This window comes from Scleropages formosus, chromosome 12 (genome assembly GCF_900964775.1).
Source record: "Scleropages formosus chromosome 12, fSclFor1.1, whole genome shotgun sequence".
NCBI lineage: Eukaryota > Metazoa > Chordata > Actinopteri > Osteoglossiformes > Osteoglossidae > Scleropages > Scleropages formosus.
Genome location: NC_041817.1, coordinates 28,298,905 through 28,316,498, shown reverse-complemented (window position 1 = coordinate 28,316,498; position 17,594 = coordinate 28,298,905). Strand labels below are relative to the sequence as shown.

The 17,594-nt window shown below is 50.8% G+C and overlaps 2 protein-coding genes across 9 annotated transcripts; one reads left to right on the top strand and one right to left on the bottom strand.

The window, feature by feature from the left end:
• Positions 1-194: 194 nt before the first annotated feature.
• On the bottom strand, positions 195-10,517 carry traf3ip1 (TNF receptor-associated factor 3 interacting protein 1). 8 transcript variants are annotated; one of them, XM_018741232.2, is made up of 15 exons: positions 10,287-10,517; positions 8,578-8,646; positions 8,218-8,379; positions 7,463-7,582; positions 6,848-7,306; positions 6,676-6,759; positions 6,140-6,215; positions 5,985-6,005; positions 5,555-5,639; positions 5,172-5,261; positions 4,799-4,928; positions 4,599-4,635; positions 4,299-4,375; positions 1,864-2,090; positions 195-1,394 (listed from the first exon to the last, which is right to left on the bottom strand). In XM_018741232.2, exons 1-15 carry the CDS (start codon positions 10,407-10,409, stop codon positions 1,229-1,231), a joined length of 1,926 nt encoding a protein of 641 aa, XP_018596748.2. In that variant the 5' UTR covers positions 10,410-10,517; the 3' UTR covers positions 195-1,228. The 8 variants fall into 8 exon arrangements, 7 of the variants coding, with proteins under 7 accessions (XP_018596748.2, XP_018596728.2, XP_018596738.2 ...); XM_018741212.2 differs by lacking the exon at positions 10,287-10,517 and having other exon boundaries at positions 8,578-10,002; XM_018741222.2 differs by lacking the exon at positions 10,287-10,517 and having other exon boundaries at positions 5,172-5,258; positions 8,578-10,002.
• Positions 10,518-13,078: 2,561 nt separating this feature from the next.
• On the top strand, positions 13,079-16,843 carry LOC108928868 (anterior gradient protein 3-like). Its single transcript, XM_018743060.2, has 8 exons — positions 13,079-13,183; positions 15,289-15,399; positions 15,585-15,648; positions 15,807-15,859; positions 16,016-16,092; positions 16,194-16,257; positions 16,359-16,442; positions 16,623-16,843. Exons 2-8 carry the CDS (start codon positions 15,300-15,302, stop codon positions 16,670-16,672), a joined length of 492 nt encoding a protein of 163 aa, XP_018598576.1. The 5' UTR covers positions 13,079-13,183; positions 15,289-15,299; the 3' UTR covers positions 16,673-16,843.
• The last annotated feature ends 751 nt before the right edge of the window (positions 16,844-17,594 follow it).

Below are 17,594 nucleotides of genomic sequence, written 5' to 3'. Positions count from 1 at the left end.
CCGAAGCACACGAGACGTGTCTTATTGCCGCACGCTGACAGCTGAGCCCTGCACGGGCGATGCCGGCTTCTTAAAATAATCAAGAGCAACCTTTGCCATATGTCATTCCGACAAGCTCTCGGCCACGGGACCCGTGGGGTCCGATCTGAGCGCCAGTTCTGTAAACACACCCTTAGAAACAACAACACTCCGTATTCAGCGCTTTCACATTTGCTCCTTTATTTATCCGGCGCTTTTCTCCAAAGCAACTCAGTGTTACGCTCCTTAGTTATTTACTCATATATACAGGCAGGGGTTTTTTCCTGGAGCAAATTTAGGACAAGTAGTAGCAACTACAAGTGCAGGTGAGATTCAAACCTTTAACCTTTGGATCCAAAGGCAGCAACTCTAACTGCTATGCTACAAGGTGTTCCCTACTTATCCTGGAAGTGTAACAGAAATGCTGGAAAATTTCTTATTAGTCTTATTGTGCTGCTTAGCTTTTATTTGACCCATTTATACAGCACTGTGTTCTACTAGAGTAATTCAGCACAAGTAGCAGGGAGTGGGACAGGGAACCAACAGCCTTCAGTGATACCTGCTACTCCCCTTTGAGATGAGGTGTAGAGGGTACAGAGGCGCCTTCTCTTCAGTGGCGAACAGGTCCAGCTTCACACTTTAGAAAAGGTTTCAAGTAAAGTTGACGCATCGGGTCGAAGGGCTGAAGTGCTGCTTGTCCCAGTGAGCTCAGTACTCGAACCCGTCCCTCCAACTTCACACCCAACTTGTCAACGATGCTCGACCAGCCCTTGGTGTGTAACGTGCAGAGGTGCTTGGGCTCAGGGACACAAGCGTAGTCCCTCATCTGCCGCAACAGTTCAGATTTTTTTGTTTTTTTTAACAATTATTATTATAAATAATATAAATAAGAACTCTGAGTTTTAGCATTACTAGTGACACAGACATGTCTCTGTCCTCAAAGTGCAGATCTCTAGCTGTGAATACTGAGTCATTTACAGTAGAGGGAGTCTCGCAATCTGTATAAACAAACAAATCTGTCCAAGTGTCCAGGTCCATGTCCTCCAGCCTGAGCTGAATGTCCGTGAGGTCAGCGGTCACAGCACAATGCTGGTTCAGAGCAGGAAAGGCCCACAGTGCAGGGGGACGTGAAGAAAGCAGTCCGACAGTGTGAATACAACCATGGGCAAAGTTAGAAGCGCAGAGCAAGAGACCGAGGACCGTGCTGCTCTCACGAGTGGGACGAGGAGGTCGTGACCGACACCATCTTCTGGATCTTGGCCTCATTCAGGAGTATACTGGACTTGATGGTACAGATCTTGTCCCGCTGGTCTCTGATGAGCTGCTCCAGCTGTGAAAGCTCCGCCCTCAGGGGCTCCACAGTGCTCTCTGTCACCCTTAGAGACACACACACAGAGATAGAAATGTGAAATGTGCACAACAAAAATCAAGGAAAAGAATGAGCAAAAGTATACTGATCAACACTGATCAATTCAAAGTAAGTTCCTTGATCAAAGGTTCTACAGTAGGAGGTGGGATTCAAACCCGGGTCCTTTGAATGCAAGGGGTAATGGGTGGTGTGGTGGATAGAGCTGCCACTATGCATTCAAAGGACTTGGGTTTGAATCCCACCTCCTGCTGTAGTACCTTTGATCAAGGTACCTACCCTGAAGTGATATGGCAAGAAATTACACTGCTGGGTAAATCAGAGTAAGTAGCTCTACACTATAAGTCACTTTGGCGTAAAGGGCCTGTTTGTTAAATGAATAAATAACTAAGAAGCGTCACAAAGAACAGGTTTGTGTGTGAGGGCGTCATGCCTCGAGTGCACTCTGTGTGTGCGTGAGCGAGCAAGCGAAACACTACCTCTGCTCCTGCAGCAGGGCCTGTACGTACTCTTGGTTCTCCCGACGCCAGGCCTGCAGCTCCACCTGCATGGAGTCCACATCTTCCTGGAGGTAGTTCACGATCCTGCCCAGCGGCACAGTGCTGCGACACACTGCCTGGACGGAGGCGCTCAGGCGATCCATCTCTCTGGAGAGCAGGTCGCACTCCTTCCAGCGCGCCTCCGACAGGGGGCTCTGTCTCTCTGCCTGGGTGGGGTGGGGTGGGGACACAGGTCCAATGCGTGTCACTCAGAGCTGACAGACATTAAGCTGCAGACGCCTCTGTGTGACTGCAACCCAGAAGAAAGTGCACTGGGCAGCTTCCTGTACAGCGGCACAGGGCTCAGGGTAAAATTTACATTGATACACATTAAATAGCACAGTAGCACAGCTAGTAGCGCTGCTGTCTCCCAGCACCTGGGTGAATGCAGGAGGACATGGGTTCGATCCCAGCTCGGTCTGTGTGGAGTTTGCATGTTCTCCCCATGTCTGTATGGGTTTCCTCCCCCAGTCCAGAGACATGCTCTTCAGGTTCCCCCATAGTGTGTGTGTGTGTGTGTGTGTGTGTGTGTGTGTGTGTGTGTGTGTGTGTGTGGGCTGATAACACTACATAGAGTTCACTGGAGGTCGCTTTAGACAAAAGTGTCTGATAAATGTAACTGTGTTATTTGGTGGAATTTACAATCATTCATGTAGAGGAGAGGGAACGCGATCCTGCCCTCTATTGTTCATCGCACACGGTCATAACCTCACATTTGGGGCTCTCTGGGGGTGGGGGAGGTTTTATACCCCTTGAACCCCAGAGATGCATCAACCCTACCCACAATCCCGAGCGTCTCAATAGAAACACCGATACAGTGACGTGCATTTATTTACACGCGAGTTTCGAGAAGAGGGGTCCGGCCCATCTCCTCGGCAGCCGTCACTCAACACGCACCCCTCTCCGCCGCACCGTTTATTTACACCTCCAGCAGGCCTCCTGCAAGGGTGTTGAGAACAGGGGGTAAAAAAAACCCAGCAGCTGAGTCATCTAAATAAAAAGACGCCCTCGTCCTCTTGCATCGGCACTCTTACAATAACATGAGTGCAGGCAAAGGTCACGGGGGGTCGCAAGCAAAATATACAGCAAATTCCTGCGTCGACTCACAGAGGTGGGAAGGTCTTTTCCAGCAGTGTTCATCACTAAGGCGCCGCTCACACGCGTGCAGTTGCACCGTCTGCAGGGTGCGACATCCAAACAAGTCACTTTCAGTTTGAGTCCTGGTCACTTGCTGGTCCTCCTTACAAAGGGTCCCACATTCTGTTTTCACCCCATGTCCCTCAAAGCTGCTGAATCCCTCTTGGCATTGACGAAAGGCTTCAAACCCATCTCTTTCAGCCCCACTTATCTCCTGACAGCTGCAATAATGAGTCCAGCACCATCTAGTGGCTCACAAAGTGTGTAACATGCTGTGCACCACACTCTGATGCCCCCAGCAGGCAACCGAGGAGATCAAAATGAGGAAAGTCCTCCAGAGAGGGCAGTGCAGGAAGTATGAGCGTCACTTCGTGGGGCAGATGTGAACATGAAGACAACAGTGGACACTCCTTTGACTGGGACATCAAGAGGGTTCTGGCCCTGTCTAGCGAAGGCAAGGTAGGAAGGTCCTGGAAGGTTATGGAAGCCCAGATCTCAAGACCGGATTCTCTCAACTGATATGTGGACTTGGGTGAGTTCTAGAGGCTCAGCAGCGTGACGTCACCAAGCTGTGGCCTCATGGCAGAATTTCAAGGGCAGAAATAGAGGAAGCTGCCAGCAGGTGGTGCAGTGGTTAGAGCTGCTGCCTTCCAGTCAAAGGACCCAGGTTCGAATCCCACCTCCTGCTGTAGTACTCTTCATTGAGGTATTGAGCCTCAACCAATACAGTAAAAAATTTCCCAGAGGTATAAATAGGTAAATCAGTGCTCAGTGGGTAAAGTAGCCCAACAGTGTAAGTCTCTTTGGAGAAAAGTGTCAGATAAATAATAAATATGTTCAGGAAGTGGTTCTCACACTGCACTGGAGGTCACAGCCTGCTGCTCCAAGGAGTCGCGCTCATGCTGGGTGAAGGGCGTTTCATTCCGGCAGGCGTTCTTTGGTGTGGGAGACATACCTCCACTTATCTCACGCCATCTGTGGAGCTGCACTTTTTTCCTCTTCTTGCTTCACCATGTTGGGTTCAAACCCACAATTTCACTTTCACACTCCATTTAGTGGAGCAGCTTCAGCGAAAAGACCGTCGACGGTTGAAAAACATAGCCAGACATCCCAAGGTACTCAAGTGTGAGGAGGAATTCGAATGGCTCATTTGCCCCGTTGCTGACATGCACCAACTGCCACAGCGCCACCTACTGACAGCTCATGGCTTTGGTCTCCTGGAGCTCTGCGGTCATTACCTGGTCGTTCAGCGCTGATGACAAAGGCGCTCTTTCATAGTCTTTCTTGGTTTCCAGAATTTTTTTCACAAGTCCACCTGAAATGAAAACAGGGAAAGTGAAATAATGCATCTGACATTTGGAATTCGTGGGTGACAAGCAAGTGAACGAAAAATTAAATACAAATTTCAACTTTTGTTTAAGCCGGAATCATTTCAGTTAAATCCCATTATTTGTTGCAGCTTCATGGAGCTGGTGCGCGGTCATGTGGAAGACCTGGTCGTTAAACTGTACTGTGTTACATGGGGTTCTCTGACGCACCATGACTGCCATCATCCTGTACAACCACTGCAGGCTCCTGGGGACAGACAGACAGACAGACAGGGCACCCATAGCAACAAGTCCCAGATATTGACACTGATACACTAGTGCTCCAGCTGCAGTGTCCCAGGTGCCAGTGAGTCCATGTCCCACAGACAAACCCAACATGCTGTGCCAAGTCCCGCTTCCCCAACACTCACCGTCTCTGGTCGGGGCACATCGAGGTGGGGGGCAGCCGACTCCTCCACCACAAACTGCTCATCATCCTCCTGGTCCGAGAGCCCCGCCCCCTCCACGATCACTGCTGCGGACAACTTGCTGCTGCCCAGCCTGTGTGACAGGGTTAGTAAACCAGCAGAGGGCACCATGGTTAGAGGGCTGTCTGTTGGAATGGGGGCCTCTTATACCCTTGAGAAAGTCACTTTACAGCTTCAGTATAATAAATGGCTAGTCTCTATATGATAAAGGCATTAAACTACTACAAATATTTAATGATACAGTGGGAAAGAAAAGAATATGACAATTTAATATGTATGGCATATTATTATATCTTATAGATGTCCACGGGTTCACCTCTCTGGGAGGACTGGTTCAGTGTAGCTCTCCTGCCTCTTCACCCGGGGAGGGGCAGGGCGGGCACTGCTGGGGCGGGGTATCCTCCTGCTTTGGGGGGGGGGGAGTCACATCACACTTGTGAGCAGCCACAAGACACACACCAGCTGCCCTTGATGAACCTTATTTATATTTTGTGTTCAAATGAGAAAAGGCAGAGATAAGAAATGAACAGGCAGGCAGGGAGTGATTTCATTTGATGTTCTGAACTTGCTCTGGTTTTTCTGTGAAGAAATGAACTTTGGTTTGGTTTCCCAGATAACAAATGGTTTTCCTCTGGTCTTTGAGGTCATTACCCTTACTGGCCATAAGGTGGCACTCATCACTTATCACATGGGGCTCACCTCTGAGAGGTTTGCGGTCGAAGGGCCTCCGCCGCGTCCTGGGTCCCTTCATGGGTTTGTTTCGCTGCCGAAGGTATTTCAGCTCCTGCGAGGAGTGACAGCCTGAAGCACCTTGAATAAGAGGAATCTGGATTCCCTCCAGTTTTAGGCTTGAGGACACCCTCCCAACCCCCTCACTGTCACCATAGTTACTCTGGATATGTGACCACAAGGCTACAGGATGGAGGGATAATCTGCTGTACTTAGAACCAAGGACTGGGGTTTTATCCTCAAACACCTTTTTCCTCCAGTAAAATATTGAGCAACAGAAATACAAAGTGAACCTGTAGGTAAAACTATCACACAAGAAGATAAATGTCCTCATATGAGAACACTAAGTCCTCATGATTCCAGCACAAACACCCGAAAAAAGGAGCAGGGGGCCACTCACCTCCTTCACCGTCTGACCCATCTGAAAAGAGGAGGGAAAGCTGTTTTTACACTGATGTACATCAACAATGTGGATGTGTTCCCCATCCCAGATAATCCGCCAAACACATGAACCTCCTGTATTGGAAGTCGAACCCTTCGCCCTGGACAGCTCACCCTGAGCTCCAGGCTGGGCTCGCTGTCTCTGGCCTTTGGCCGATGTGGGCCGAGGTAACCTGGCTGGGCTCAACGCCTGAAAGGTACACACACAGAGAAAGAGGAGCACAGTTACATTTACTCATTTAGCTTTTCTCCAAAGGGACATACAGTGATTATTAACCAGTGCCTGTATGACATCTGTATCCGCGGTAATTTACACTGTTACTTATTTTAGTGCCCTAAACTGCCAACAGTCAGTCATATGTATAGAGCAGAGCAGCATAACACACACACACAGGGCAATTTAGAGTCACCAATTAATCTAAAACTTGTCTTTGGACTGAGGGTGGAAACCAGGGCACCTCGAAGAAACCCATGTGAACACAGGGAGACCAAACAAGCTCCATACAAACTGAGCTGAATTCGAACCCACGTCTGAGCGCACAGCCCAGGAAACTCTTCGATGGAGGGGGCGAGAGTGAGCTGCAGTGCGTCCACAGCACAGCTACACCATCTAGGGGACCGAGAAGAAGAAACTGAATACGGCGGCTCACCTCCACGTACTCTTGATCTGCTGGCTTATTTCTGATGACCCGGTCCAGTGGTGACTCGTTCTGCATGTCTTCCACACCTCTGCCCTAAACACACGCAACCCGTTAAACACAATCAGAAACAGCACGTTGTCTCAACGTTCCACTGCAGCAGCATGAGGACCAAGTCACACACCTTTCTTCCCTTTGCAGTTTCCCGCTCCGGTTCTCCGGTTCGGTCCTCCTCCTCCTCCTCCTCCTCCTCCTCCTCCCTCCTCTCCAGCTCGTCGTCTCGACACCTTCTTCTACGTCCGTTCTTCTCCTTCTCTCGGCTCTTGCTCTCATTTTCCTCTTTTCTGTGGTCACGGACTCTGTCTTTGGTGTGATCACGGTCATTTGCACGATTGTGGTCACGGTCCCTGTCTTTTGACTGGTCATGGTATTTTGTTTGATTGCGATCACGATCCCTATCTTTCGATGGATCCCGGTCTTTCGTTTGATTGCGGTCTCGATCCCTGTCTTTCGACCGATCGCTGTCCCTGTGCCTGTCCTTCTTTGTCCTGCGGTCCTCTCGATCCCGATCCCTTGCCAGGTGACGCGGGTCCGAGTCTTTTGCATCTCGGCTGGTACTGCGCTCTTTGACCTCCTTTCTTTCCTGAGTGAAACCAAAACATGGTCATACAATAACCGGGACTGTGACCTGGCTGTAAAGACACAACAAGAACTTCCACAGCAGGGACCAAGATGGGCGCCACGCTGCCATTCCTACTAGAGCAGAGCTCTCTTTGCAGTCGCACTCTCCTGACCTCACCTCTCGGGCCTGGTTCCTGTCCCGGCCCTCCCGGTTCTCTTTGTCCTGGGAGCTGGGCTTGCCCCTGGGGTCGGGCCTGTCTCCCGCCAGAACCCTCTTGACGGCCTCATCGCTGGACAGCTGCGCGAGAGAACAGCTGTGCTCTTACACAGCACTCTGCACATGAACGGCATGGTAGCGCCGACCCCCATCTCTGCGCGGCGATGCGCTGTCCCTCTGTGCTTACAGAATGAAAGGCTCGTCCACACAATCCATAGCTGCACGTCTCATTTTTTTGTCCTCAGGAATTTCACTGTAAAAATGTTTGGTGTAATGAAAATATAACAATGAAAATAAAACCGACTGATTTGTGTTAATGAGCCAAATGCCACTGAACAGAATGTAACAGGTATAAAACTAAATGTACATGTCGCATATCCTCCTGAAACCATACCATTCATTTTTGTCCACCTCAGAGGACATGTTTTTCACTGTATCTCCCAAACTGCACCTTACACAGGACATTCTGTACTTGAGGGTGGAGCTTAAACAACTTTCTAGAAATCCTAGGAAAAACGTCCAAAAACACATTATACGAATATGTGAAAAAATATTACTTAAAATATAATTTGTTTCTGACAGAGTTCTGCTTTTACTTGTTATGCATTATTGAATTCCCACAAGAGGACTGTCACCTTCTGGTCAAGTCACATTCATTAAGCACTACACCACCTGCTGGCCCGCGGAGAGAGATACATCAGTGCTCATCGACGGACCTTGTTGAGGCAGCATCTGCCGATGGCCTGCAGCAGCTCATTGGTCTTTTCGGGTTCGTGACCAGCCGCGATGCGCGCTGGCTTGGTCGACAGGGGCTCCCCGCTGGTCAGCATCACCACATCAATGGCCTTCTGCAGGAAAAGCATCTTGGCCTCCTTGTCCTGCACAAACGGGAGGAAGTGGGACACACCAAGAGTGGCTGTTGATCAGGGTAATGAACAGGGTCCTCCTTTCAACGGTAAACGGTGGCTGAACAACCATCAGGACTTCCTGCACTGTCTCTCACAGACTACAGTGAGCAGACAGACAGACAGACAGACAGACAGACAGACAGACAGACACACTGATGACCTGCTCACCTTCACATTTTCTGACTTCATCTCCGTCTCGGTATAGAGGCCCTTCATGAAACCGGTGGTGCGTATCACCTGTAACTCACACACGGGGGAAATCACAAAGAAGCAGGAGCGCATTGATCCTCCCGCTTTCAGGAAGTGCTGTGACTTCAGGTCCCTGGAGGGATCTTCTGTGTTGCACCTGAGGAAGCTGCTCACCTGAAGCGGAACACTGTAAAACTTGGTATCTGTTACTACTGTCGCAGCAAAGCAAGTGCGAGAACACGGGCTCCTCACACTATGAATGCTCCCCTTACGGATTTTCAAAGATGGAAACATTATCCGGCAATTTCTTTTTACTGAATTCCTCACTTATATGGTTTACAAATCTCCTGCCTGTACCAGAGTAAATAATTTTAGAGAAATTTGACGATAAAGTTCAATCGTATCGTATCACAACACCTGGGTGACAAGATGAGGAACCCTAAATGGTTATGAGATGAGTCAACAATTGACATTAAACAGGAGTTTACAGAGATGACATTTTCAGTGACTTTCGAGTTAGGAGCAAAGTGACTTAGGAACGGTTGTGCTCTCCAGCACAGGCACCAGTGTACTCCCTTGTTTCTCGTCTTTACACTGGAATAGCCGTCGGGCGACATGGAGCAACACCCATGCAGTGTGGTCCAGCCCTCTGCGCTCAGTCTGTCGCTCTGACCTCCTCTTCAGTTCCCTATTAGCAGGAGCTCCATGAGCAACATGTGTTTTCTACCCTCAGCTGCCACCTGCAGGATAATCCCCGCTGAGCCCTCCCTCTGCCTCTGCCTCCTGTCTGCAGGATCTCAAACGTGGCACCTCAGCAGCTTCAGCACTCCTTCACCTTGTTAGTCTTCCTCCTGCTCATTAACACGTGCCAAAGTTCCTGTTAATCCCCCGCAATCTGTCTGCTTGCGCAGGAGTATTTTACACCGTCTTACATTTCATAGCGCGGTGCATTCTCGCCCGCTGACCGGGTGCCAGTCACCGCTCCCCAGCGAAACACGTCCCTGTGGTAATCTAATGAGCCGCAGCAGTTTGGGAAAAGCCTATAATCCCAAATACTTTGGGCCCTCAAGGCTCTCCTCACGTTCTTCTCTCACCCAGCTCCTTGAGTCCTTCGGCCCGAAACATTTCCTTGATGCGAAATCAACGTCGTTGATCAGGAAACAAACTGTGCGCCCGATACGGGAAACCTGCTCGGCTGTCACTGTCCGTGTCCCAGCTGGCACCGCGAGACCATCTCAAGTGACCAGAGGACCCACCTTCTGCAGTTCACCTGCGCTCAGTGAGCACATGATGATGACAGAGACAGAGGAGCTCCTTCTCTGGGCAAAAAAACAGGGTAAACCCCCGCACACCTCTGTGAACGAGATACAGAGACTGTGGCTCAATCAATCATCATCATCATGTGTCCGCAAACTGCACTCCCTAAGACTGAGGTCATTGATTCTCGGCATCAATTTCAAACCGCCGCAGTGAGTCACTGCGCGCGCGCTGAGCTCGCGTCAAACCGCCTGAACAGATTCACGCGCAGATTCATTGATTTTTCACGACGCGAGCAAAGAAAAGTGTCAGTAAATGTTACTCTTCACGTCAGTGCAGCGCGGGAAGGGCTGATGTTCACCTGAACGCGGCGTCGGCAGTTAGTTACTGATAATTATTATTGATCATGTAATGGTCACACTGACTTTTACCTCACTGAAGATGTCCTGCAGGTATCGGAACGGCGGTTTGCTCAGCAGTTTCTCTGTCAGAGGAGGTTTTTTAATCACTCTTCCCAGGGTCTCCTGGGTCCTCCGAGCTACAGCTGCGTTCATAACGCTGGCGAGTTTTTTTTTCTATTGTTATTAACAAGTTAAGCAAAGAAAACTTCTCTTCCGCAGCTCTCTCCTCGCTCTTCTTAAGAAACTCTTGTACTGCTCCCGCAATGCATCGCTCCTTCTCACTGCGCATGCGTATGTCATCCGTTGCCCATAGCGACAGCTTCTCTGTGTCGTCTCTGATCGCCGGCTCTGAATCCGATCATTTGGACCGAAGCCTTTCGCCTGCTTCCGCAGTCCCAGAATGCATCGCTCTTCGCCAAGGCGCATGCGTCAAAAGCAGACTGGGGTCCAAATATCTGTTGTTCGTAATCGCTAGAGATAACGATTGCTGCGCTGAAGTTACTTTTTTTAATGAGGAAACGACATATTGCATAAAGATAATAACCTGGAAATGTTTATTTCTTCTGTTTTGTGTGTATTTACATTTTTATCCGAATTTTAATTAAATAACTTTAATTTTTGTCTGTTCTCTATACTATAGCCCACTTATATAGTTACTATAATTCAGCTCCTAAAATGAACTGGAGTGAACCCTGTATTTTCATAATATGCCCCATTTTATACCTGCTTATGATCTTCCATGGAGAAATAAAATGCGTTATCATGCTGTCCCTTTGCAATGCTGCAATGTTGGACATTCTACTGAGACGGCTGTCCTCGCAGGTCCGCACGTTCTCCAGTTGCGATAGAGAGGCCTTCCTCCCCTCGGTCCTCGTCCTCCTCCTTTGCACGTCACCAGCATTTGACACTGTCAACCGCCGGAGTCTCCTGTCCTCTCTTGGACAGCTGGGCATCGAAGGAACCGCACTACAATGATTTTTGCCCGACCTATCAGGCGGATCCTACCAAGCGGTCCGACGAGGCTCCCGAACGTCCCCTCGGCCTCGGAACCGGGCCCCCTGTTCTTCTCGAGCTACACCTCTCCCCCCGGGCCTGTCATCGCCTCCCGTGAATTCTCCCACCGGCGGTACCCCGACGATAAGCCGCTCTTCCTCCGCTTTAACTTCGGAGCTACAGTCATTCCATCGCTCATCGCTGCCGGCCACTCGGACATATCTGCTCGGATGTCTGATCGCCACCTACAACTCGACCCTTCCAAAAGAGAGTTGTGTTGGTCCAGCCTTCCATCAAGAACTCTCTGTCAGCCTGGACAACTCGCTCACTTTGCCTATTTCACTGGCTAAGAGGCCTGGCAGGGATGATTGACTGAAGCCTCTCTTTCTCCTTTATAGATCGAAACCACAACCCGGACCTGCAGATACATCCTGCATAACATCCGCAGGATCCGTCCTCACCTCACAACTGACTCCGCCCAACTACTTGTCCAGGCCATGGTGACGTCTCGTCTGGATACTGCAGCTCTGTCCTGTGTGGCCTTCCTGCTACTGCCATCAAACCTCTGCAGCTTTTACAGAAAACTGCTGCACGAGTTGTGTTGTTCGTACGTATCTCCTCTACTCGTTTCTCTGCACTAGCTTCCTATAGCTGCCGGATCAAATTCAAGACCCTGGTTATGGCAACAAAAACATCAATAGAACTGCTCCCAGATATCTACAAGAACTCAATAGACCCCAGCCAGCCTGCTATGCTCCTCTACCTTTGCCCACTTGGTCTTCCCACACACAAGAAGCTTTAAAACAAAAGTACGAAATTTTTTGTTCCTGGCTCCGATGTGGTGGAATGACCGATCCCCCTTTCACTCAGAACTGCTGAATCTCTCTCTGCATTTAAGAAGGATGTCAAAACTCAGCCGTTTCGGACTCACTTGTGATCTCATCAGTGCGCGACACACGTGCGCGTGTTTGTCATGTTCGCTCATTTTTAATAACAGTTTATGGAAAAAGTTTTTATGCAGCTGCTTGTGTAATGTCTACTGGTTCACATGGTGGAACATGGTGAATGGACTGTACTCTGGAATCACATGTTTGGACAAATGTCTCCTTCTGTTGATGTAATGAACTCCTGGTATTTTCCTCTGAGATGTTCGTCGCTTTGGAGAAAAGCGTCTGCTAAGTGAATCGGTACAAAATGTAAATAACGTGCAGTTTCCGTATTACTGAAGTATTCGTGGTGATATGGGGGAAGTAGCGCTTGGAATGATACTAGTTTTGTCTTTTCCCGCAAGCGATCTGTTCAAGAACTGAGAGCAGGAAATGAAGCACCAAGTCTTAGCAGCTCTTGCCCAGCTTTTCGCAGACATGGAGGACACTGGTTTCGCTTCGCTTTCGCTCCTCCGGCCAGTTCCCGGGGGGGTGTAGTACTGCGAAGAGGCCTTCGGGCGAAACGGACCCTGAGAGCCACAGGGGTTTGTCATACCTGCTATTACCCAGCTGTGCAGGAGGGTAAATCGGTGTAAAAACTTAACGGTACGAGTCACTGCGCACAAAGGTTTCACATTAATAACAGCAACAATCATAAAGACAACAATAAGAGCGCAAATGCAGAAAAGTGCGACAGCGAGCAGCAGGCTGGTCCTGCTCTTCCACACACTTGTGTCGCTGCAGGACAAACAGGTTCCGGGACGACCGCTGACGCACGACCCCACCGACCGAGAACAATCGGAGCAGCAAACCCGTCGCAGAGGAATGCGCGTGTGAGGGCGAGGTCAGGGTGTGCGTGAGCGTGTTCGCCGGCCTGCCCGGTCCGACCGGTTCCTTCATTGTGGCACCGAGGTCATTAGGGAGGCGCGCGGCTGCGACATGCCAGAGCGCCGGGGAAGAGCTCCAGGACGTCTCCTTCACGTCGCGGGATACACACTCTGCTCTCCGGTAAGAACCCCGGTGAGAGGAGCGCATGACCGCTCAGGCACGCTGAGCGTCGACAACAGCGATGGGCAGCGCGACAGGATTTACGGCCGCCGTCGAGAGTCGCTCGGCGATGGCTGCGTGTGTCGCGTGTCGCTTCCCCCGCGTTTCCGTAACACGCTCGTTCAGTTCGACTTGCCCTCGGCCGCGGGACCTAGTGGCTCCTTCACGATCACTTGCATGTTCGAGGCTACTTACGTGGTTATTCATGTTACAAATGAGATTTACTCACTTTCTAGAGGCTGTTTATGTCATCACAACATGTAACACTCAATGATCATTCATGTCAAAACCTGTTGACTATGGATGGAAAGAGCAAGAAGATGATTCTTCGCAGAACTGTTCTCCAAATGTTTCCTTTGCCACGACTCCAAGTGACTTCTTAACATTTTGTGCGTATCGATTATTGTTATCTATTTATTTAGCTGACGCTTTTCTTTGAAGCACTTTACAGTGCGAGGTTTCAGCACTAAGCCAGTTGCACTGATTTACTGGTACATTTAGGAGGAAAGTCCATTTTACCGCATCGATTCAGGATGAGTACCCCGATCAAGGGTACTACAGAGGAGATTTGAACCCACATCCTTTGATTGCAAGGTGCCAGTTCTAAACACCGCACCACCTGCTGCCCATAGAAGAACATTTAAATTTTTTCCAAAGTCAAATTAATTATAATTTGTTCACTTGGGAGCAGCTGATAGCATCGCGCTGAGAGCTGTTGCCTTCGCATCTCGAAGTCCCAGGTGTGAATTTCACCTGGAGCTGTAGTACCCTTGAGCAAGATTCCTACCCGAAAGTGCGCCAGTTTTAACAATAATACTCAGCAAAGTGGGTAAAAACTAAGTTAAGTAGCTAAACACGGTAAGTGATGATGGAGAAAAGTGAGTTATTCAGCTACATGAATGACTGTAAATTCCACCAAATAACACAGTTACATTTATTTATTTATCAGACACACACACACACACATTTTCAGAACTGCTTGTCCCATACAGGGTCACAGGGAACCGGAGCCCAACCCGGTAACACAGGGCGTAAGGCCGGAGGGGGAGGGGACACACCCAGGACGGGACGCCAGTCCGTCACAAGGCACCCCAAGCGGGACTCGAACCCCAGACCCACTGGAGAGAAGGACTGTGGTCCAACCCACTGCGCCACCGCACCCCCATTATTTATCAGACACTTTTCTCCAAAGCAACTTCCGCTGAACTCTATGTAGTGTTATCAGCCTACACACCTTATTAACCACTTACACTGCTAGACACACTGGGTCACTCATCCATACATCAGTGGAACACACACACTATGGGTGAACCTGAACAGCATGTCTTTGGATTGTGGGAGGAAACCAGAGCACCAGGAGGAAACCCACACAGAGAGAACATGCAAACTCCACACAGGCTGAGCGGGGATCGAACCCACGTTCTCTCGTACTACCCAGGCGCTGTGAGACAGCAGCGCTACTCTTCGTGCCGCCCACTTACATTTGTACTTGTTCATTCGGTGAATGTGACATCACTACAGGCTATATACAGCAGGCCAGTACTCAGCAGGTACGGAGGAGTTTCGACACGTGGCAGCATCGAAATTGCAGGGCGGCTCGCAAACTCGTCACGCCACATGCGTGAGCATTAATTCATACGGACACGTGCGGAAGGGGAGGGGCCCGCGAGAGCACCCAGGTGTCCCGCAAAGCGCCGATCCCCTCGCGGTCGCATTACGCTCATCTGGAGAGTGCAAACAGCACCGAGGAAGTGTACCGTAGTACATCAGCAGGGGTGCCTGGTGGCACACCGTTTAGAGCTGCTGCTGCTTTTGCACCTGAAGGTTGCAGGTTCAAACCCCACCTCCAGCAGTTGGACCCTTGAGCAAAGTACTTACCCAAAATTACTCCAGTACAATTGCCCATATGGGTACGTAATTGTGGGTACTTTAACGCTGCAAGTCGCCTTGGAGAAAAGTGTCAGATGAAGGTAAATGTAACGTTCAAATTCACTACTGCTGGGAAGTGAACGCGTGGTGGATGCTCATCTCTGGGAGCTGTTTATACACCGACTCTCTGTCTGCAGGGTCGGACACCATGTCTGTCCAGTCGCTGCTCTGCGTGATGCTGTTGGTGACGGTGCTCGAGTGCGCCGCCCAGAAAAAAGCCAGAAAGCCCCCGCAGACCCTGTCCAGAGGTAGGTCTTGTGGGGCTGCCGCGTCCCCCTCTGGAACGCGGCTGTTGGTGGTGGACACGTCCCTACGAAGGCGTTAAGTACACAGTGCCCCCCATCCGTGCGTCCGATGTGTGTGTGTGTGTGTGCGTGAGGCACTTGTTCAATGCGTCTCCTAACGCAGCTCCCGCAACGATGCCTTTTCTCAGGATGGGGAGACGAAATTACGTGGGTCCAGACCTACGAAGAAGGCCTCACTAAGATGAAGCAAAGGTGGGGGGGGGTTTCCGTGTCTCACACTGGACCCTGCGCTGCACACGTGTCACGTTACTACATTAATACACTGTTATGTGTGACTCGATCGCGGTTCCCTGCATGCACTCGTTGGTGGTGTTTCATTAAGCACATTTTTGCTGCCTTTGTTTCTCCAGCCAGAAGCCGCTGATGGTGATCCATCACAAGGAAGACTGTCCATACAGTCAAGGTATTAATGTCCTCGGTGAACGTATTCGTGTCGTCTCTCCGGTAAGGTGCCGCGGCACCGCAGGGCTCGCCGGTTTATGCGGCGACTGCTTCCGTTTGTGTTGTGGTGAAACGTGGTACTTTCATAGTAAAACTGTGGACATTGTTGCGCACTCAGCTCTGAAGAAGGCCTTCGCTGCGGACAAAGCTGTTCAGAAGATGGCCCAGGAGGACTTTGTCATGCTCAATGTCGTGGTAAGGCACGAAATGCGGCGAAAATGTCGTTTTGCGTAGCAATAAGCGATCGCAGCTGCACCCGTGCTCAGAAACGCTCAAGTAAACCACCTCGTTTTCAGCACGAAACGTGGGACAAGCACCTGGCCTCCGACGGAACCTACGTGCCCAGGATCGTCTTCGTCGGTGGGTCTCGCTTCGGCGACACGGAACCGGAACTCGCGCCGCAATGACGCCGCGGCGATTCGAGCTTCTGACGACATCCGTCTTCTCCCTTCCGCCCGCAGATCCGTCCATGAAGGTGCGCGTCGACATCGTCGGCAAGTACGGCAACCGCTTGTACGCCTACCAGGCGGACAACGTGGACACGCGTAAGTGCGCTCGCGCCGATGAGGCCCACGCAGCCAAACGAAGGCTTTCGCATCCTGTCTCTATTTATTGCGGCTTTGCGTTCCTCTCAGCCGTTCGCTGCCACGGAACACACTCGGACGTGTGATGTCCGTCATGTGAGACGCGAGCGTGACCGCTGACCGCTCTCTGTTTCCCTCCAGTGTTGAATAACATGAAAAAAGCCAAGGTCCTCTTGCACAACGAGCTCTGACCTTTGACCTCGTCGCCGTCGCCGCCGCCGCCACCCGGGAGGCGAGAACCCTGCTTCCGCCGGCTGCCGAGGCACTGAGGGGAAGAGCCCGCGTGGGTTCGCCCACAGAGCCGTTCCCGCCGTCACCGCGAGAGCAATAAAAGGGCGCAGAGCAGCGCTTTTCCCACTCGTCCCCTTTGTCGCCTTCTTTCACTTGCCCTCTCAGAACACGGAGAACAAAAGTAACCCGCTGCGGTGCTGCTCGTAGCGCCGAACCGCACCACGCAGATGGGCGCCGGCAATGAGGCGCTTCAACAGCAGAGGGCGACGCATCCCGCCGCAAAGCCACACTGTGCCGTTAGAGCATCTCCCAGGTTGACCGTGGGTACGAAACGCGTCCGTCCGCATCATCATTCTACCGCTATCTACAGGTGCACATCTTGGCAAACGCCTCCAACTTTTCCCGAACTTCGGTCGCATGCACTACGTGAACGTCCAAACCCAGGAGATTCAGAGCGGCGAGGGGTGTTTGGGTCCAGTTCAATCCTCTCGCTGAACCCCTGTCTGAGCTGCCAGGCAGCTGCGTGAGACAATTCTGGGCCTTCTGGGAGACATGATATAGGATGATCCTGTGGGGCCCTGGCTCATTGAGAAATTCGTCCCAGGGTTAGTCCTGAGGTTTAGTCCTAAGTTTAGAGCTGACTTTGGCCCTGTGGTTTAGTCCACAGCTCAGTCCTGTCAGTAGGCAGGGTGTGGACATGGACAGAAGCAGCAAACAGGCAGTAAGAACACACACACACACACACACACACACACACACACACACACACACACACACACACACACATTTTCAGAACCGCTCGTCCCACACAGGGTCGCAGAGAACCGGAGCCTACCCAGCAACACAGGGCGTAGGGCCGGAGACACACCCAGGACAAGACAC

Excerpts from the sequence above, each read along its gene's own strand:
- traf3ip1 (XM_018741212.2), bottom strand. The coding sequence starts at position 8,892 with ATGTTTCCATCTTTGAAAATCCGTAAGGGGAGCATTCATAGTGTGAGG. Across the intron at positions 5,262-5,554 it reads CGACCGCAAACCTCTCAGAG|CAGGAGGATACCCCGCCCCA; the intron begins GTGAGCCCCATG and ends CCCCCCCCAAAG. Across the intron at positions 2,091-4,298 it reads CATCAGCGCTGAACGACCAG|GCAGAGAGACAGAGCCCCCT; the intron begins GTAATGACCGCA and ends CACCCCACCCAG.
- LOC108928868 (XM_018743060.2), top strand. The coding sequence starts at position 15,300 with ATGTCTGTCCAGTCGCTGCTCTGCGTGATGCTGTTGGTGACGGTGCTC. Across the intron at positions 15,649-15,806 it reads CTCACTAAGATGAAGCAAAG|CCAGAAGCCGCTGATGGTGA; the intron begins GTGGGGGGGGGT and ends TTGTTTCTCCAG. Across the intron at positions 16,093-16,193 it reads TTGTCATGCTCAATGTCGTG|CACGAAACGTGGGACAAGCA; the intron begins GTAAGGCACGAA and ends CCTCGTTTTCAG.